General features: G+C 48.1%; 1 protein-coding gene across 1 annotated transcript in view; it reads right to left on the bottom strand.

The window, feature by feature from the left end:
- The window catches only part of FAM227A (family with sequence similarity 227 member A), an 81,212-nt gene that overhangs the window by 34,619 nt on the left and 30,874 nt on the right, over positions 1 to 15,719 (bottom strand). The window contains exon 11 of the mRNA XM_046013197.1: positions 7,278 to 7,365. Within this exon, the coding sequence (XP_045869153.1) occupies positions 7,278 to 7,365 (88 nt within the window). The remainder of the gene's footprint in view (positions 1 to 7,277; positions 7,366 to 15,719) is intronic.

Genomic DNA, 15,719 nt, shown 5'->3' with positions numbered 1-15,719 from the left:
TCCTGGGATCGAGCCCCGCATCAGACTCTCTGTTCAGGAGGGCGCAGGCTTCCTCCTCTCTCTCTGCCTGCCTCTCTGCCTGCTTGTGATCTCTGTCTGTCAAATAAATAAATAAAATTTAAAAAAAAAAAGTAAGGGCGAACACTTTGAAACAAAACAAAACAAAATAGTAAGTCTCAGTAGGAAAAAGAAGCTATGACAGGGAACCTAATAGAAATTTTACAACTGAAAAATAAAACAATTGAAAAAAAATTCACTGGGTGGGAGCAATAGCAGAACTGAGGTGACAGAGGAAAGAGACAATGAACTTGAAGATAGATCAACAGAAATTATCTAATTTGTCTTCAACAAAGCAGGAAAGAATGTTCAATGGAAAAAAGACAGTTTCCAACAAATGGTGTTGGGAAAATTGGACAGCCACATGCAGAAGAATGAAAGTGGACCATTTCGTTACAGCATGCACAAAAATCGACTCAAATGGATGAAAGACCTAAATGTGAGAGAGCAAATCCATCAAAGTCCTAGAAGAGAACACAGGCAGCAACCTCTGTGACTTTGCCCGTAGCAACCTCTTGCTAGACACATTTCCAAAGGCAAGGGAAAGAAAGGCAAAAATGAATCAGTGGGACTTCATCAAGATCAAAATCTTTGGCACAGCAAAAGAAATAGTAGACAAAACCAAAAGACAACTGACAGAACGGGAGAAGATAATTGCAAATGTCTTACCAGATGAAGGGCTAGTATCCAATATCTATAAAGAACTTATTAAACTCAACACCCAAAGAACAAATAGTCCAATCAAGAAATGGGCAGAAGACATGAACAGACATTTCTCCAAAGAAGACATCCAAGTGGCCAAGAGACACATGAAAAAATGCTCCATATCACTCGGCATCAGGGAAATACAAAACAAAACCACAAAGAAATATCACCTCACACCAGTCAGAATGGCTAAAATTAACAAGTCAGGAAACAACAGATGTTAGAGAGGATGCAGAGAAAGGAGAATCCTCTCACACTGTTGATGGGAATGCAAGCTGGTGCAGCCACTTTGGAGAACAGTATGGAGGGTCCTCAAAAAGTTAAAAATAGAGCTACCCTTCGACCCAGCAATTGCACTACTGGGTATTTACCCCAAAGATACAAATGTAGTGATCCAAAGGGGTACCTGCACCCCAATGTTTATAGCAGCAATGTCCACAATAGCCAAACTATGTAAATAGCCCAGATGTCCACCAACAGATGAATGGATAAAGAAGATGTGGTGTATATATATCTATATCTATCTATATATATCTATATCTATCTATATCTATATATATATATATATATACAATGAAATACTACTCAGCCATCAAAAAAATGAAATCTTGCCATTTGCAACAATGTGGATGGAACTAGAAGGTATTGTGCTAAGGGAAATAAGTCCATCAGAGAAAGACAATCATCATGTGATTTCAGTCATATGTGGAACTGAAGAAACAAAACAGGATCATAGGGGAAGAGAGGAAAAAATTAAACAAGAAGACATCAGGGAAGGAGACAAACCGTAAGAGACTCTTAATATAGGAAACAAACTGAGGGTTGCTGGAGGGAAGAGGGGTGGGGAGATATGGTAACTGGGTGAGGACATGAAGGAGGGCACATGACGTAAGGAGCACAGGGTATTATATAAGACTGATGAATCACTGATCTCTACCTCTGAAACTAATAATACATTGTATGTTAATTAATTGAATTTTAACTTAAAAATTTTTTAAAAGAGAAATTACCAATTTGTGTGATTTTCTGATACCACATGTGTGGTTCTTCTACACCAAATCTCCAATTCTCTGATATAAACTGGGTCTCCATTAAGTTGAGTTCCAAATCTACCAAATCTGAGTTAGCCTCAGATCATACAAGTTAAAAAATTTGGTCTGACAAAACCGTCTCCACTTTTGGTACCAGTCTCAAATGGGATGCCCAGTAACCCACAGTTCTATCTAGCCTATTACAAATTTGGGGGTTCCTATGACCCTCTCTCAAGTTTGATAATTCACTAGGATGACTCACAGAATCAGGAAAGTGCTGTATTTACTATCACTGATTTATTATAAAAAATGAAGCTCAGAGGGGTGCCTGGGTGGTGGCTCAGTCAGTTAAACACCTGCCTTTGGTTCAGGTCATGATCCCGGGGTCCTGGGTTCAAGCTCCACGTCTGGCTCCCTGCTCCATGGGGAGTCTGCTTCTCCCTAGCTCTCTGCCACTCCCCCTGTTTGTGTTCGCTCACTCACGCTCTCTCTCTTTCTCAAATAATGAATAAAATCTTTTAGAATATGGGCAGCTCAGAAAGATGGAAGAGATACGTAGGGCAAGGTATGGAGGTGGAACCACATTCCCAGCCTGCTGATGTGCCCAGCAACCTGGAAGTTCACCAAACCACACTGTTGAAGAGGGTTTTTTTTTTTTTTTAAGATTTTATTTCTTTATTTGACAGAGAGAGAGATCACAAGTAGGCAGAGAGGCAGGCAGAGAGAGGGTGAGCCGAGAGCCCGATGCAGGACTTGATCCCAGGACCTGAGACCATGACCTGAGCCAAAGGCAGAGGCTTAACCCACTGAGCCACCCAGGCGCACCTGAAGAGTTTTCATAACTCAGTGTCCAGTCCTTCTCTTCACCCTGGAGGTTGGAGGGGGTGGGGCTGAAAGTTCCTATCCTCTACTCCTGTCTGGTCTTTCTGGTAATGATAGCCCAACCTGAACCTGCCTGGAGCCCCAACCTGACTCATTTTATTAGCATATACTCAGGTGTGGTTGAAAGATGTTCTTTATAAATAATAAAAGACACTCCCATCACTTGGGAAACTCCGAGGGTTTTAAGAACTCTGTGTTAGGAACTGGGGACAAAGACCAAACCTGTATTTTTATTACGCCGCACAATGTGAACAATGTGGAGATGGAAAGACTGGAAAAAATAAACAGGGCCTCAGGGACCTATGGGACAATATCAACGGGTGTAACATCTGTGTCATCAATGTCCCATAAAGAAAGGAGAAAGAGTGTGGTATCAAAAAAAAAAAAAAATTATTCAGGGGCGCCTGGGTGCTCAGTGGGTTAAGCCGCTGCCTTCAGCTCAGGTCATGATCCCAGAGTCCTGGGATCGAGCCCCGCATCGGGCTCTTTGCTCAGCGGGAAGCCTGTTTCCTCCTCTCTCTCTCTCTGCCTGCTTGTGATCTCTATCTGTCAAATAAATAAATAAAATCTTTAAAAAAAAATTTATTCAAAGAAATAATGTCTGAAAACTTTTCCGATTTTGGCAAAAGACGAAAAGTACAGGTTCAAGAAGTTCTACAAACCCCAGACAAGTCAAATCCAAAGAAACCCACGCCCATACACACTGTAATCAACTAGCTGAAAGACCAAGACAAAGACAGTATCTTGAGGGTAGCCAGAGAAAAATGCATTACAAAAAAGGGAAATGACTATGTAAATGCCTGGGTTTTCTCATCAGAGCATCAAAGCCAGATAGGTGTGGAACATTTTAAAGGACTGAAAGAAAAGAACTGCTGACCCAGAATATCCAGAAAAAATATCCTTCAAGAATTAAGGTGAAGGGGCACCTGGGTGGGTCAGTCATTTAAGTGCCTGCCTTTGGCTCAGGTCATGATCCCAGGGTCCTTGGGACCGGCTCTGCTCAGCAGGAGCCTGCTTCTCCCCCTCCCTCTGCCTGCAGCTCCATGGGCTTGTACGCGCTCTCTCTCTCTCTCTCTGTGCCAAATAAATAAATAAAAGCTTTAAGAAAAGATGAAGGCAAAATAAGGACATTCTCAGATGAAAAAAAAACAAAACAAAAGGGATTCATGGCCAGCAGACCTATTGTAAAATTGTTTTGGTTTTTAAAAAAAATTTTTTCCAAGTAGAAGGAAAATGGTACCAAAGAAAAACCTGGAACTTTAAGAATAATGAAAAAACAGTATGGGTGCTGGCTCATTTGTTGGAGCATGGGACGCGTGATCTCACGGTTGTGAGTTCGAGCCCCACATTGGGTGCAGAGATTACTTAAAAATAAAAATCTTGAAAAAAAGAAGAACAATGGGAAAACAATAGAAACTATAAATATTTGGTCATATATAGTAAGTATATAATATACACAGCAAACATATAATACAAATAGTGTATATATATGTGGTTATATCCAGCACATATAATAGATGACTTTTCTCCTCCTACATGCTTCTGTGTATGATGATCACTCTGGAGGACAGTTTGGCAGTTCCTCAAAATGTCGCCATAGGACCTAGCAAGTGCACCCCCTGGTTTCCATATACCCAAGAGCAATGAAAACATACTGCAAACAAAACCTTGTACGTGGAGGCCCATAGCAGCAATCTTCCTAATCGCTACAAAGTGGAAACAATCTGAACTGAATAAAAATTAGAAGACCGCATCCAAAACATTTGTGAAAGGCCTCAGCGTGCAGAGGGAAATCCATAGCATTAACTGCTCATGTTAGGAAAAAAAGGTCTCATTTGCCCTCAGTTCAAAAATATTTTCTAAGTCCCTTTGATACTTCTGTTGGGTCCACAGTCAAAGGAACGAGACTGATACAAAGCGAAGGTCAAGCATCGAGAATCAAACCGACCGTTCGGGGTCGCCTCTTACAGAGAGGGCGACCCCTGCCTTACAGACTAACTTTTATAGAGCAAAGGCCATGTGGTTAAGGCTGGCCACGCACAGGTGGCCATTGAGATTGTAACACACAGAGAAAACTGCACAGTCATGCTAGGTCACACACGGGTGGCCAATTGAACTACAATTCACCCCATAGTAGCTATTTGCACTAGCCCATCACCTTGGTCAGAACTGGCGCCCAAAAGGCTCCCAAAAGGCAAGGCCCACACTCCTTGGTAGCTAGGGAGACAGTGTGCCCGCTCTACTGATTTGATGTCTCCACCTAACCCGACTCATCCCTGCAGTCGGGCTGTTATCTCTACCTGACCTGACCCACCCTTGTATCTGGGCTCTGTTACCTGGGACTGGTTTCCCCGACTTGCTTTAAGTAAGTTCCCTGAGGAGGGGGCAGGGTCCATTTAAGTTTTACTGCATAAACAACAAAATCACTGTTTAACGGGATGGAATTGCTCTGGCTACATAGGCCCTTACATCTTCCTCTTTGACGTATGGGTCTTCATGAACTGAATATATAATTGGCCTTTGTTTTTGTTTCTAAGTAGATGTCACATTCAGCATGGAGCCAGACGTGGGGCTTGAACTCACGACCCTGAGATTAAGATCTGAGCTGAGATTGAGAGTCGAATGCTTAACTGACTGAGCCACCCAGGCGCCATCCTTATGATTTCCTTAATAGCATTTTCTTTCTGCTAGCTTACATTATTGTAAGAACACAGCCTATCCTACATATAACTTACAAAATATGTGTTTATCAACTGTTCATGGGGTTGGTGAGGCTTCTAGTCAACACTTAGCAGTTAAGGTTTTGCCGAGGGGAGTCAAAAGTGATACATGAATTTTTGGCTGAGTGGTGGGATCAGAATCCCTAACCCCTTTTTTGTTCAAAAAAAAAAAAAGAGTCAATGCATGTTTATGTTTTGGAAAGTCTCCTACAAATATTTACCTCTGTTTGAAATCTGGCTGTATCTCTCAAGGGTAGTTCCCCAGTTGTTGCTGTTGTTGTTTTTTGTTTGTTTGTTTTTAAATGTTTTATTTATTTGACAGACACAGATCACAAGTAGAAAGAGAGGCAGGCAGAGAGAGAGAGAGAGGGGAAGCAGGCTCTCTGCTGAGCAGAGAGCCCCATGTGGGGCTCGATCCCAAGACCCTGGGATTATGACCTGAGCTGAAGGCAGAGGCTCAACCCACTGAGCCAACCAGGCAGCCCTGTTGTTGTTTTAATAACAGCTTGATTGAAATATAACTCCCATACTCTGAGCCTTCATTTCTCCATCAAGAAAAAGGATTGTTTAATTTTGGGGGGATAATGATGACACGTACACAATTGTCTAGAATGATATTTAGGAGTTCCTGTTCTTTGTTCACTCAGGTTCTGTATTTGTCTATTTGGCATTCTGTAGTTACAGGGCAAAACTAATGTCCAAAGTTGTTTGAGTCTCCCCTGGGATCCAGAGCCCATGCTCTGGACCACCTACTTCCCTAACTCTCACATGCAACAGCAGGTTTTTTCCCCTGCCCTAAATCACCCAGAGAACAGGTGCCAGACAACTAGGGACGACCCCTATGCCCCAAAGCCCACCAGAAACACTCCAACTAGCTAACCCTAACCTGTTGCCCTTACACGCCTTATCTTTTGTAAAGAAATTCCGGTAAAGGGCATAGCCTATGCCTTCCCCTTGCTCCGTCCTGCCTCCTGATGGACACAGGTGCTCCCCCCATGGCCCTGCATGGTGCACTGGGCCTCTGGTTTTTTTTTTTCTAAAGATTTTTTTTTTTAATTTGACATAGAAAGATCACAAGTAGGTAGAGAGGCAGGCAGAGAGAGAGAGAGAGAAGCAGGCTCCCTGCCGAGCAGAGAGCCTGATGCGGGACTCGATCCCAGGACCCTGAGATCATGACCTGAGCCGAAGGCAGTGGCTTAACCCACTGAGCCACCCAGGCGCCCATGGGCCTCTGTTTCTAGCAGAACTGTGAGTAGCGAACTTTTATTTCAAAGGCATTGGCCTCTCTGTGTGGTCACTCAGTCTCCTTCATAAATTAACACCTGGACACAAATCAGTTCCTGCCTCAATAAATGCTGATTTCTGAAGGCGCCGTGGAGGGCAGAGGGGGCAGTAATCATGTCTTGGGTTTTCTTCTTCCATAGCTAACAACCTCTCTTCCCACAGATATGAGCACTGTGCTAAATGCATCATCAAAGTGGAACTTAATCCGTGCTTGTTGAACTGAAAAATAATTGTTTTGTTTTTTTTTAAAGAGCTTACTTATTTACCTATTCATGAGAGGCAGAGAGAGGGGGAGGCAGAGGCAGAGGGAGAGGTAGGCTCCCCGCAGAGCAGGGAGCCGGATGGGGGACTCGATCCCAGGGCTCTGGGAATATGACCTGAGCTGAAGGCAGATGCTCAACTGACTGAGCCACCCAGGCGCCCCCTGAAAAATAATTCTGTCCTCTCCTCAGATACTACTTGGTGCCGAGGCCCCAGGCTAGAACTACAGGTGTAAACTAGGGTGGCAAACTATGTTTGGACAAACTCACGTACCTAGGTCTTGGGAGATCACAACCACGTCAAACGCCTACATTTCCTTTTTAGGTAGTTAATGTACCTTTTGTGGCATTCTGGGTTTGGGGTGTATCTGCTGAATTCTTCTTGGCCGAAGCGTCTTTCTCAGTGGTTGAACTCAGACGAGGAGACTCCAGGGGAGGGGGAAAAAAAAAGAAAAAATTTCATAAAACCGGTTCTGAGAGGATTACAGAGCATATGAAATTTCGTAGACACATCTTGCTGTTCTTAGAGACAGAACACGTGGAGGGAGACCAGTACTCAGCCCTCCAACCCGGGAGCATGGCCAAGAGGTGGCTGATGTGGAAAACGCACGTCCTGGGGATGGAGCAGGCCAGGGCGCCCGTCCCAGCCCCTGTCCCTCAAAGTAGCTGCTAATCTTGGACAAGTCCCTGAACCTCTTGGTGGTCTTGGTTTCCCCCTGGGTCCCTAGGAGGATGAAGTCAGCACATGCGTTCAAAGCTCATGGGAAGTGTCCCCCACCTCCCTCAGGAGACATTTTACTGAGTGGCTACCGCAGGGGTCTGCCACTGGGCACACCCTGGAACCTGGGCCCTGCCCGGAGGAACTTCCTGTTGAGCCACAGGAGAGAGCAGGAAATAAGACAGTTACGCTGAGGGCTGGGAAGTCTCACCCATTTCTGAGAGAGGTGACGTAAGCTGGGGTTGCGTGAGTGACAGAGACTCAGAATGACAGTGGTTCAAACTAGGTAGAGATTTCCCTCCCACAGAACATTCTGAAGGTAGGCACTGCGGGGCTAATATGGTATTTCGGCGGTGACAAATCCTTAGCGATACTGACTTCTCCCAGCTCGTGGTTACCACATTCCTAAGACAGGAGCCTTGTTCTTAGGGTCCAAGATGGCAGCCAGCACTCTCCCACACTGGGGGACAACAAACGGTCTACCATAGCCGAACGAGCAGAGTATCATCGGAATCCGGGGTGGGGAACGCTCAAGATTCTGTCTTAGGGGGAGCTGGAGGGCTTCCAAGGAGAGAAGACACTTCTGTTCTGTCTTTGAGGAGGTGGAAGCGTTGGACGATGTTGAACAGATGGCCCACCACACAGCAGACAAGCAGTCCACCAGCCGCAACAGCCACTTCGCTTTTATAGAAATACGGTATTTGAATGGGAGGCACGCTGCGAGGACTTCCCTTGTCCATGCAGCCGGCTGTCCGACGGTTACTGATTTTTTAGTGTGTAGAAATGGGTCCTGGGATGTGAGAGAGAGAAAATGCTCCCGACTTGAGGAAGCATCGCAACTCCTTGCTAAGGCTTCAGAGACCTGTAATCGCAGAGAATACATGCACTTCAACAGCCTCCAATCCTGTTGGATTGGCAAGTTTGAACCTAGTTTGAACCACTGTCATTTTGAGTCTCTGTCACTCACCCAACCCCCACTTACATCACCTCTCTAAGAAATAGGCAAGATCCCACCCCTCAGCGTAACCTGCTCTCTCCTGTGGCTCAATGGGGAGCTCCTCTGGGCCGGGCCGAGGTTCCAAGTCTGTTGGAGAGGCAGTGGGGCGGTCCCCATGTCGGTAGAGGTCAGCTGTGTGGCCTGGGCTAAGTTGATTGCCTCTGAGTCTACAGCTTCCTTTCTCAAATAAAGATAGTAATTACCTGCCTGCAAGGGTGTTGGAAGGTCTAGAACGGACACTTCCCTACTGAGTCTCTTGGGTTGTGACCAGTGACCAGGTCCAAGCTGTGAGGCAAGGCGACTATTGTGTGGTTGGGGGGTAAGCTGAGACCGCCCTGGGATCCCCTCCCCACCACGGCCCAGAGGAGAGGGAACCCTTCTGCCCCATGTGCTCACCCTGCTGCTCAGATCCCCTGTGCCGAGGGCTCAGCTGTAACGGAACAGGGCAGCCAGGGAACCTGGTTTTGAGCCAATGTGGGATTCAATCTGGGGCTGCCCAGAAGTATCTGGGAGGGCAGTGGGCTTTGCAGATCTGGTATTAGCAGGTATGGGCATGAGCTGGAGGAGTTGGGGTCATTCCTCTTTTTTTTTTTTTTTTAAGATTTTTTTATTTATTTGACAGACAGAGATCACAAGCAAGCAGAGAGGCAGGCAGAGAGAGAGGAGGAAGCAGGCTCCCTGCTGAGCAGAGAGCCCGATGCGATCCCAGGACTCTGGGATCATGACCTGAGCCGAAGGCAGAGGCTCCAACCCACTGAGCCACCCAGGCACCCCGGGGGGTCATTCCTCTTAACAACCGTTACTGTACCCATGCTCTGCAATTCGGGAAAACTGGTTAAAGTGAGCAGACATTCCGATAGGATGCGACTGAAAAATCCTGGGCATTTCCTGTCGTTGGACTCAATCTGCAAGAATGAGTATCAGTCGTGATGTTCATTTTGCAGGTTAAGAACACAGAGGCTCGGTTTTGCTGAAAGCTGTACAGCTGAGAGGTGGTATCACCTGGAGGGAAATTTAGATCTTCCAGAACAAAGTGGTCTGTTTTCCTGTCTTCACCTACGGCTCCATGGGGGTCTTTCACTCCTAGCTCCCATATTTTGTCACTGATATAGACGACTTCGGTAGGACTTGTTCGTTCTTTAATCCAGACCTCCCCTCCAAAGCCTAGTCTTACAGACCGAACTACTTAGCTGATACCTGCGTCCATAACGTCTCACACGTATGTTAAAGTAAGTTCAAACCTTAACTCTTGGTAACCTTATCTCCCCTCTTCCTCTGAGTAAAAGGACACCATTCAGATGCCTAAGCCACACCCCAGGGAATCCTCCTTGGCTCCCTCCTTTCCTTCCCTGCCCCTCCTCCCCATTCCAAAGCCAGTGGGTTAGCACCTGTTGAAAGATCTGGCTCCAAAACACACTTCATGTCTTCACTCTCACCACCTGCTGTCACTTTCTCTTCCTGAGACAACCACAAAAGCCTAACTGGTCGTCTGTCCCCTTCTGTTACATTCTCCATATTCAGAAGACAAGTGTGATCGTGTAAAAATATAAATGGGAGGGTGTCGTCTCCCTGTTTTAATGGATTCCTGCAGCACTTAAATTATACCCATACTCCTTACTATGACCCTCCCAGCTGTACAGGGCCTGGTCCCTGCTACTTCCCCAGCCTCAGTTCCTGCTCCTTTCCTATATGGGCTAGTGTGTACAGTATCGTTGGCCTTCTCACTGTTCCTTGAATATCTCAAGGATTTTTTTGGTTTTGTTTCTCACCTCAGGGCCTTTGCACATACTGTTCCCTTTTTTCTGGAAGGTTCTTCCATTCATTCTGTTAATGGCTGACTCCTCATCTTTGGTTCTCAGCTCCAAGTGCTCTTTCTGGTGATGTTACTGTCACATGTGTGTCCTTCCTTCTCCATATACACAAGATCCATGCCCCGAGGTGAAAGACTTACGCCGCTCCCCCAGCTGCTTCTGTGGCTGGGATGCAGACATTTCACCTACGGTCTACCCTTCAGATGCACGGCACCTGCCTGACCCTTTGAGGTATAAATGAGCTAAGGGATGAGACAGCGCCACACAGACTCCGGTTCTGGGATGACTGCTGACAAGGAAGCAGAGCGGAGCTTGGAGCTCCCACTCCCCAGGAGCACTGGTCGGGGCCCAGCAGCGTCCCTTGGCAGAGATGGGACGGCTTGGGCATCGTTCTCCGTGGCATGGCTTCTGAAACTAACGAGCTGGCCCTCCCTGGGGAGCAGTGTGCCACCATTTTCCTTGAATACATTTCTTCCTGGAGGAGATCCCATTGATTGCAGGTAAGAAATCTGACAATGACTGTTCCTTCTAAAGACTGTCTTTGCCGATCTTCTCTAATATTTGTTAAATGAATGAATGGCCCCGCCTCTAAAAAGCAGAAGCCCGTATTTATAGCCAAGTCTCATATATCAGAAGCCCGAAATACATTTAGAAGCTTTGTCATTCCCACTCGGCAGAACCTCCCAACACTAGATAAGAAAAGGACAGACCACAGGTCAGACTTAAAGCAGCTTAGAACTGCGGACTCTTAGACAGATTGTTGCCATTGAAAAACATATTTTGCACACAGACAGCTATTTCTGTGAGCAGATGAGAAAGTGAGTCTGCTAAAAATAAGAGCGAGGCTCTGTCCTCACCATGGAATTCCACCAGTCCATCCTCGTTCACCCAGTAAGACTTCAGCGGATTTCACAGTTGGAAAGCTTTTGATTATTTCTATTTCTGGGGCAGAAAACTGAATCTTTAGCTGGGTTTCTGAAATAACTCTCAGGGGGATTTTATGTTATTTCAGTACAAAGAAACTACATTTTGTTTTGCACGGTGGTGACAGGCAGTGCAGAAACGTTAAATGATATTGTGATCTTGGTCTCCGAGTGACAGCTAGCCCTCTGCAGTGCCCTCTTTGTCTCCACTTCTCGGGGACGGACACTTGTAAGGAGACCACCCTCATATGCTGAGTGTGGGACCAATTCACACAGATGGTCCCATGGGTGAGGTCAAGGGGTACGTGTTGAGTGTCTGTGCTAGGTCTATCCTAGGAGCTGGAGCTAGAACAGTGAGAAAAGGGGCCCTGTCCTCCTGGAATTGACATCCTGATAGAGCCAGACACTCAACAACCCATAAGTCCCCCAGGGGAAGAGCTGCCTGTGAGAAGCGCTCTACAGGGCAGTCAATGGCCGCAAGATGGTAAGAGTAGCTGAGCCGTCAGGACCCGCCTTGCTGGTGTGTTGTCAGTGAACTTGGGATCTGAAGGACAAGAAGGAGCCAGCCATTCCCTAGGAACTCTTAGAAGAAAGCACGTTCCAGGCCAAGGTCACAGTGCACAGGCCCAACTGGGCATAGGCCTGGAGTGTCCAAGAGGCAGAAGGAAGTCTGGCGGGCTGATGTCTGGCGCCGAGGGAGTGAAAGGATGCGAGGAATCTGGGGAGAGAGGTGGCGGCCGGATTCTGCAGGGCGGTCCATGTCAGGCTAAGGCATCTGGACTGATTCCAAGTGCACTGGAGAAGGCGCTGGAGCTTTTGAGCAGAGAATGGTCTGATCTGGTGTCTGTCTGTGAAAAGGTTGTTCTCATCCCTGTGCACAGATGGGGCTGGGGCCAAGGGCAAGAGGGAGGAGACCAGGAAGAGGCTGCTGCCCTCAGCCAGACGCTGGGTGCTGGGAATCCGTGACCTCCTCCCCGCTGCCTTGTTGATGACGAGGGAGCAGAAGGTTAGCTGAAGGCAAGGCGTGAGGTTGACACCCTGAAAACCACCCCTCCCCCACACGCCTGGGTGGGACCCGAGTGACATTCTTCCAGGAAACTTCCAACTATCTTATTGTTAATGCCTCGCCAGAGGGGAAAACAACTTTAACTTGACAATGTCAAAGCCTCCAGTATCTGGCAGGTCCATTTCAGCACTCGAAAATTCTTTGGAAAACCTCGCCTTGGAAAACCTCCCCTAGCCTTACGTCCCCCAGTCCCACAGCAGAAAACCAATTGCTCCTCACAACCCCAGGGCAGCTCTTTCGGCCCTGGGGTCCTGTCCCCTTGCTTAAAAAACATCTTGAGAATTCTTTCTTGGCTGGAGGCTTCAAACCCCACCCCACTGAGCCTGACCTATATTCCCAAACTTGCATCATCGAGATCCCCCCCCCCCTTCCCCACCCCTTGAGGCTCAGGGGGCAGTTGGAAACACCAGGGCGGGGAGGGAGATCTGAGGGTCACTGTCATCGAAAGCCAGACCCAGAGCCAGCAGAAAGCTAACCCGAAGACCTTTGCATGACATTCCTCCAGGAACCCCCCAGCTCTCTTGTTAATGCCTTGCTAGAGGGGTAAAGGACCTTAACTTGACAATGGCAAAGCCTCTGTTATCTGGTAGGTCCTCTTTAGAGAACGAAAATTCTTTTGAAACCTCCCTTTTCCTTAGTTCGCCAACTCCCAAGGCCCAAGGATGTAGTGAGCAGTTCCTCCAAAGGGCGCCTCTCCCCGCCCCCAGCCGCTTTCTGCCCTGGGGTCCTGCACCTGTGCTCTAATAAAACCACCGTTTTGGGACCCTGGGTGGCTCAGTGGGTTGGGCGGCTGCCTTCCGCTTGGGTCATGGTCCCGGCGTCCTGGGATCGAGTCCCGCATCGGGCTCCTTGCTTGGCGGGGAGCGTGCTTCGCCCTCTGCCTCTGCCTGTGACTCTGTCTGCCTGTGCTCGCTCTCTCTCTCTAATAAATAAATAAAATCTTAAAAAAAAAAAAAATAAAACCACCGTTTTGCACCAAAGAAGTACTAAGAATTTTTTCTTGGTTATGGGCTCCGGACTTCATCCCACTGAACCTCACCTGTGGTCCAAAACCACATCAAGAGGACTAGATGAAAAAAAAATTAAAAAAAAAAAAAGACTAAATGAGATCACCTGGGAAGAACAGGTAGAGGGGAAGGGGAGGACAGACTGACGGACAGGAAGGCAGGCAGTCGCAAAAACGGGCAACAAGAAGCCAAGAGAAGAAAAGTCTCGGGAAGGTGGGAGCAGCCAACCACGAGACCACGAGACGGGGACTAGAGTGGTGAGCAGATCAGGGCTGGAACCGCGGAGGCAGGAGCAGCTACCAGGACGCGCTGAAGGCGGGATCTGTGGGTACGGATGAGGCTTTTGAGAAAGCCTGGTGGGAAGGGCGGCAGGAAATGGGGGTGCAGGGGCAAAGGCAAGAGGTGCCAGAGCAGGACAGTTGGGTGACGGGAGCCAGTCAACAGTGGGAAAAGATGATGAAAGACAGGGTTGTGCCCAGAGGAGACGAAGTCCAGACCCAAGTGCGGCAGGGCCCTTCCTCCACAGGCATCAGGGGCTGGTGGATGGTGAGGGTACAGATCGGGGTAGGAAGGTGAGGGCCGGGAGAGTGTGTTGTGTGGAGGTTTCTGTGATGTGTCCTGCATGTTGTCTGTGAGACTCGTGCTGCATGAGTGACCTTGGGAGCCCGATTTGTTGACATTAGCTGACGTCCAGGTCACAACTGGCCCTTCTGGTCTGGACACCAAGACCCTCCAGCTCCAAGCAGGGCCGAGCCCCTGGATCGGAATCTGGGAGGGGAGGCGAGCACCTCTAACCCAGGCTCCCAGGAGATGTAAAGACATAACATAGAAATGCGGCTCTCCAAACTGCCCGTAGGCAAACAATGTTTAACTTCAGACCCCCATCACGTGCCCTATAAATAGTCATGGGCCCTATAAATACAGCCCTTATGGGCATGGTCAGTTGGAATTCTCGCCAAGGGGAAGACGCTCTGCCCAGGCCTTTCCTGGGGACTCCAGCCTGGCTGTCCCCCCAGGGCTGGCCTAGCCGGTGAGAGGCTGGACGTCTGAAGTGCCCGATTTGATGGAACTTTGTCCTCCCCTTTTCTGCCCTCACCTAAGCACAGATTTCCCTTTTCTATTAGATTTTTATATAATCAATAAAGTGTCCCCCCCCCCCCCAGTCAAAACTGAAGAGTACGGTGGCTGCCATGAATCTTCTCTTCAGAACAGAGAGCAGGGCTTTAACCTTCTGTCCCTGTGGGGGACACAGAGACTTTCCAAGGAATACTGGGATGGCCAGTTGGAAGAACATCCATTCCAGATCCCCAAGTGTCCTCACCTGCCGTTTTCTGAAAGCGGTCATCCTGACCATGTGCGGGTGTCAGCGACAGCCTCTATCCCACTTTACAAAAGCAAAGGCCCATCTGTCCCCCATTCCCAACACCGGGCGGCGACCGTTGCAGGGTGGAAACAGCCCCAACTCAGCACCAGACTAAGGGCAAAGCTGGCCCGACAGTGAATCAAGCCTCACACGCTACTTACAGCTACTTACAGGGTATTAGAGATGAGGACGTCGGTCTACAGCTTAAAGATTAGTGGGGGAGAGACAGCCACGATCAGTGGATGACCCAGTAATCCCCTCGCTGGGGAGGAGAGGGCTCTCTGAGCGGTAGAACAAGAATGTGGACCAGAGTGGAGACCACAGACCCTGAGGGGTTTGGCTGAGGTAGAAGGATGAGTGTGTTCCTTCTGCGAAGAGCCGGAACATAAATATTTTCAGCTTTGTAGGCCATAAAGTCTGTATCACAACTACTCAACCCTACAAAGATGGTCAAAGGCAGTGGTCAACCAGTGACCTCGCCTGGGTACCAGTGATGTATTACTTACAAAAACGGGCAGCAGCAGGCCTCATTCGTGGCTTTCCCAGGCATTTATTATTATTTTTTTTTTTTTCCAGCTCTCTGGAGAAAGGAGGCCTTGCTAGGGAGCGTTTGGCAGGTTTCGTGTTACCAGAGGGGTGGGTGGCAGTGAGGGGAGGGGGCTTACTTGGGGACAAGAGGCATCAGAGGCCAGGTGAAGCTTGGGAGGCGTTTTTCATTTGGGCTGGAGGAGGGTGTTTAAGGGAGGAGGAGGAGGCTGGGGCCAGGGGGTGACAATATGACATAATTAGATCTGCATTTTGAAAAGACTGCAGGGGGGCGCCTGGGTGGCTCAGTGGGTTAAGCCGCTGCCTTCGGCTCGGGTCATGATCTCAGGGTCCTGGGATCGAGTCCCAC

Source organism: Meles meles, chromosome 7, assembly GCF_922984935.1.
Source record: "Meles meles chromosome 7, mMelMel3.1 paternal haplotype, whole genome shotgun sequence".
In the NCBI taxonomy this organism is placed as follows: Eukaryota; Metazoa; Chordata; class Mammalia; order Carnivora; family Mustelidae; genus Meles; species Meles meles.
Note: the sequence above shows the minus strand (reverse complement) of the source record. Positions and strands in the feature narration are given on the sequence as shown.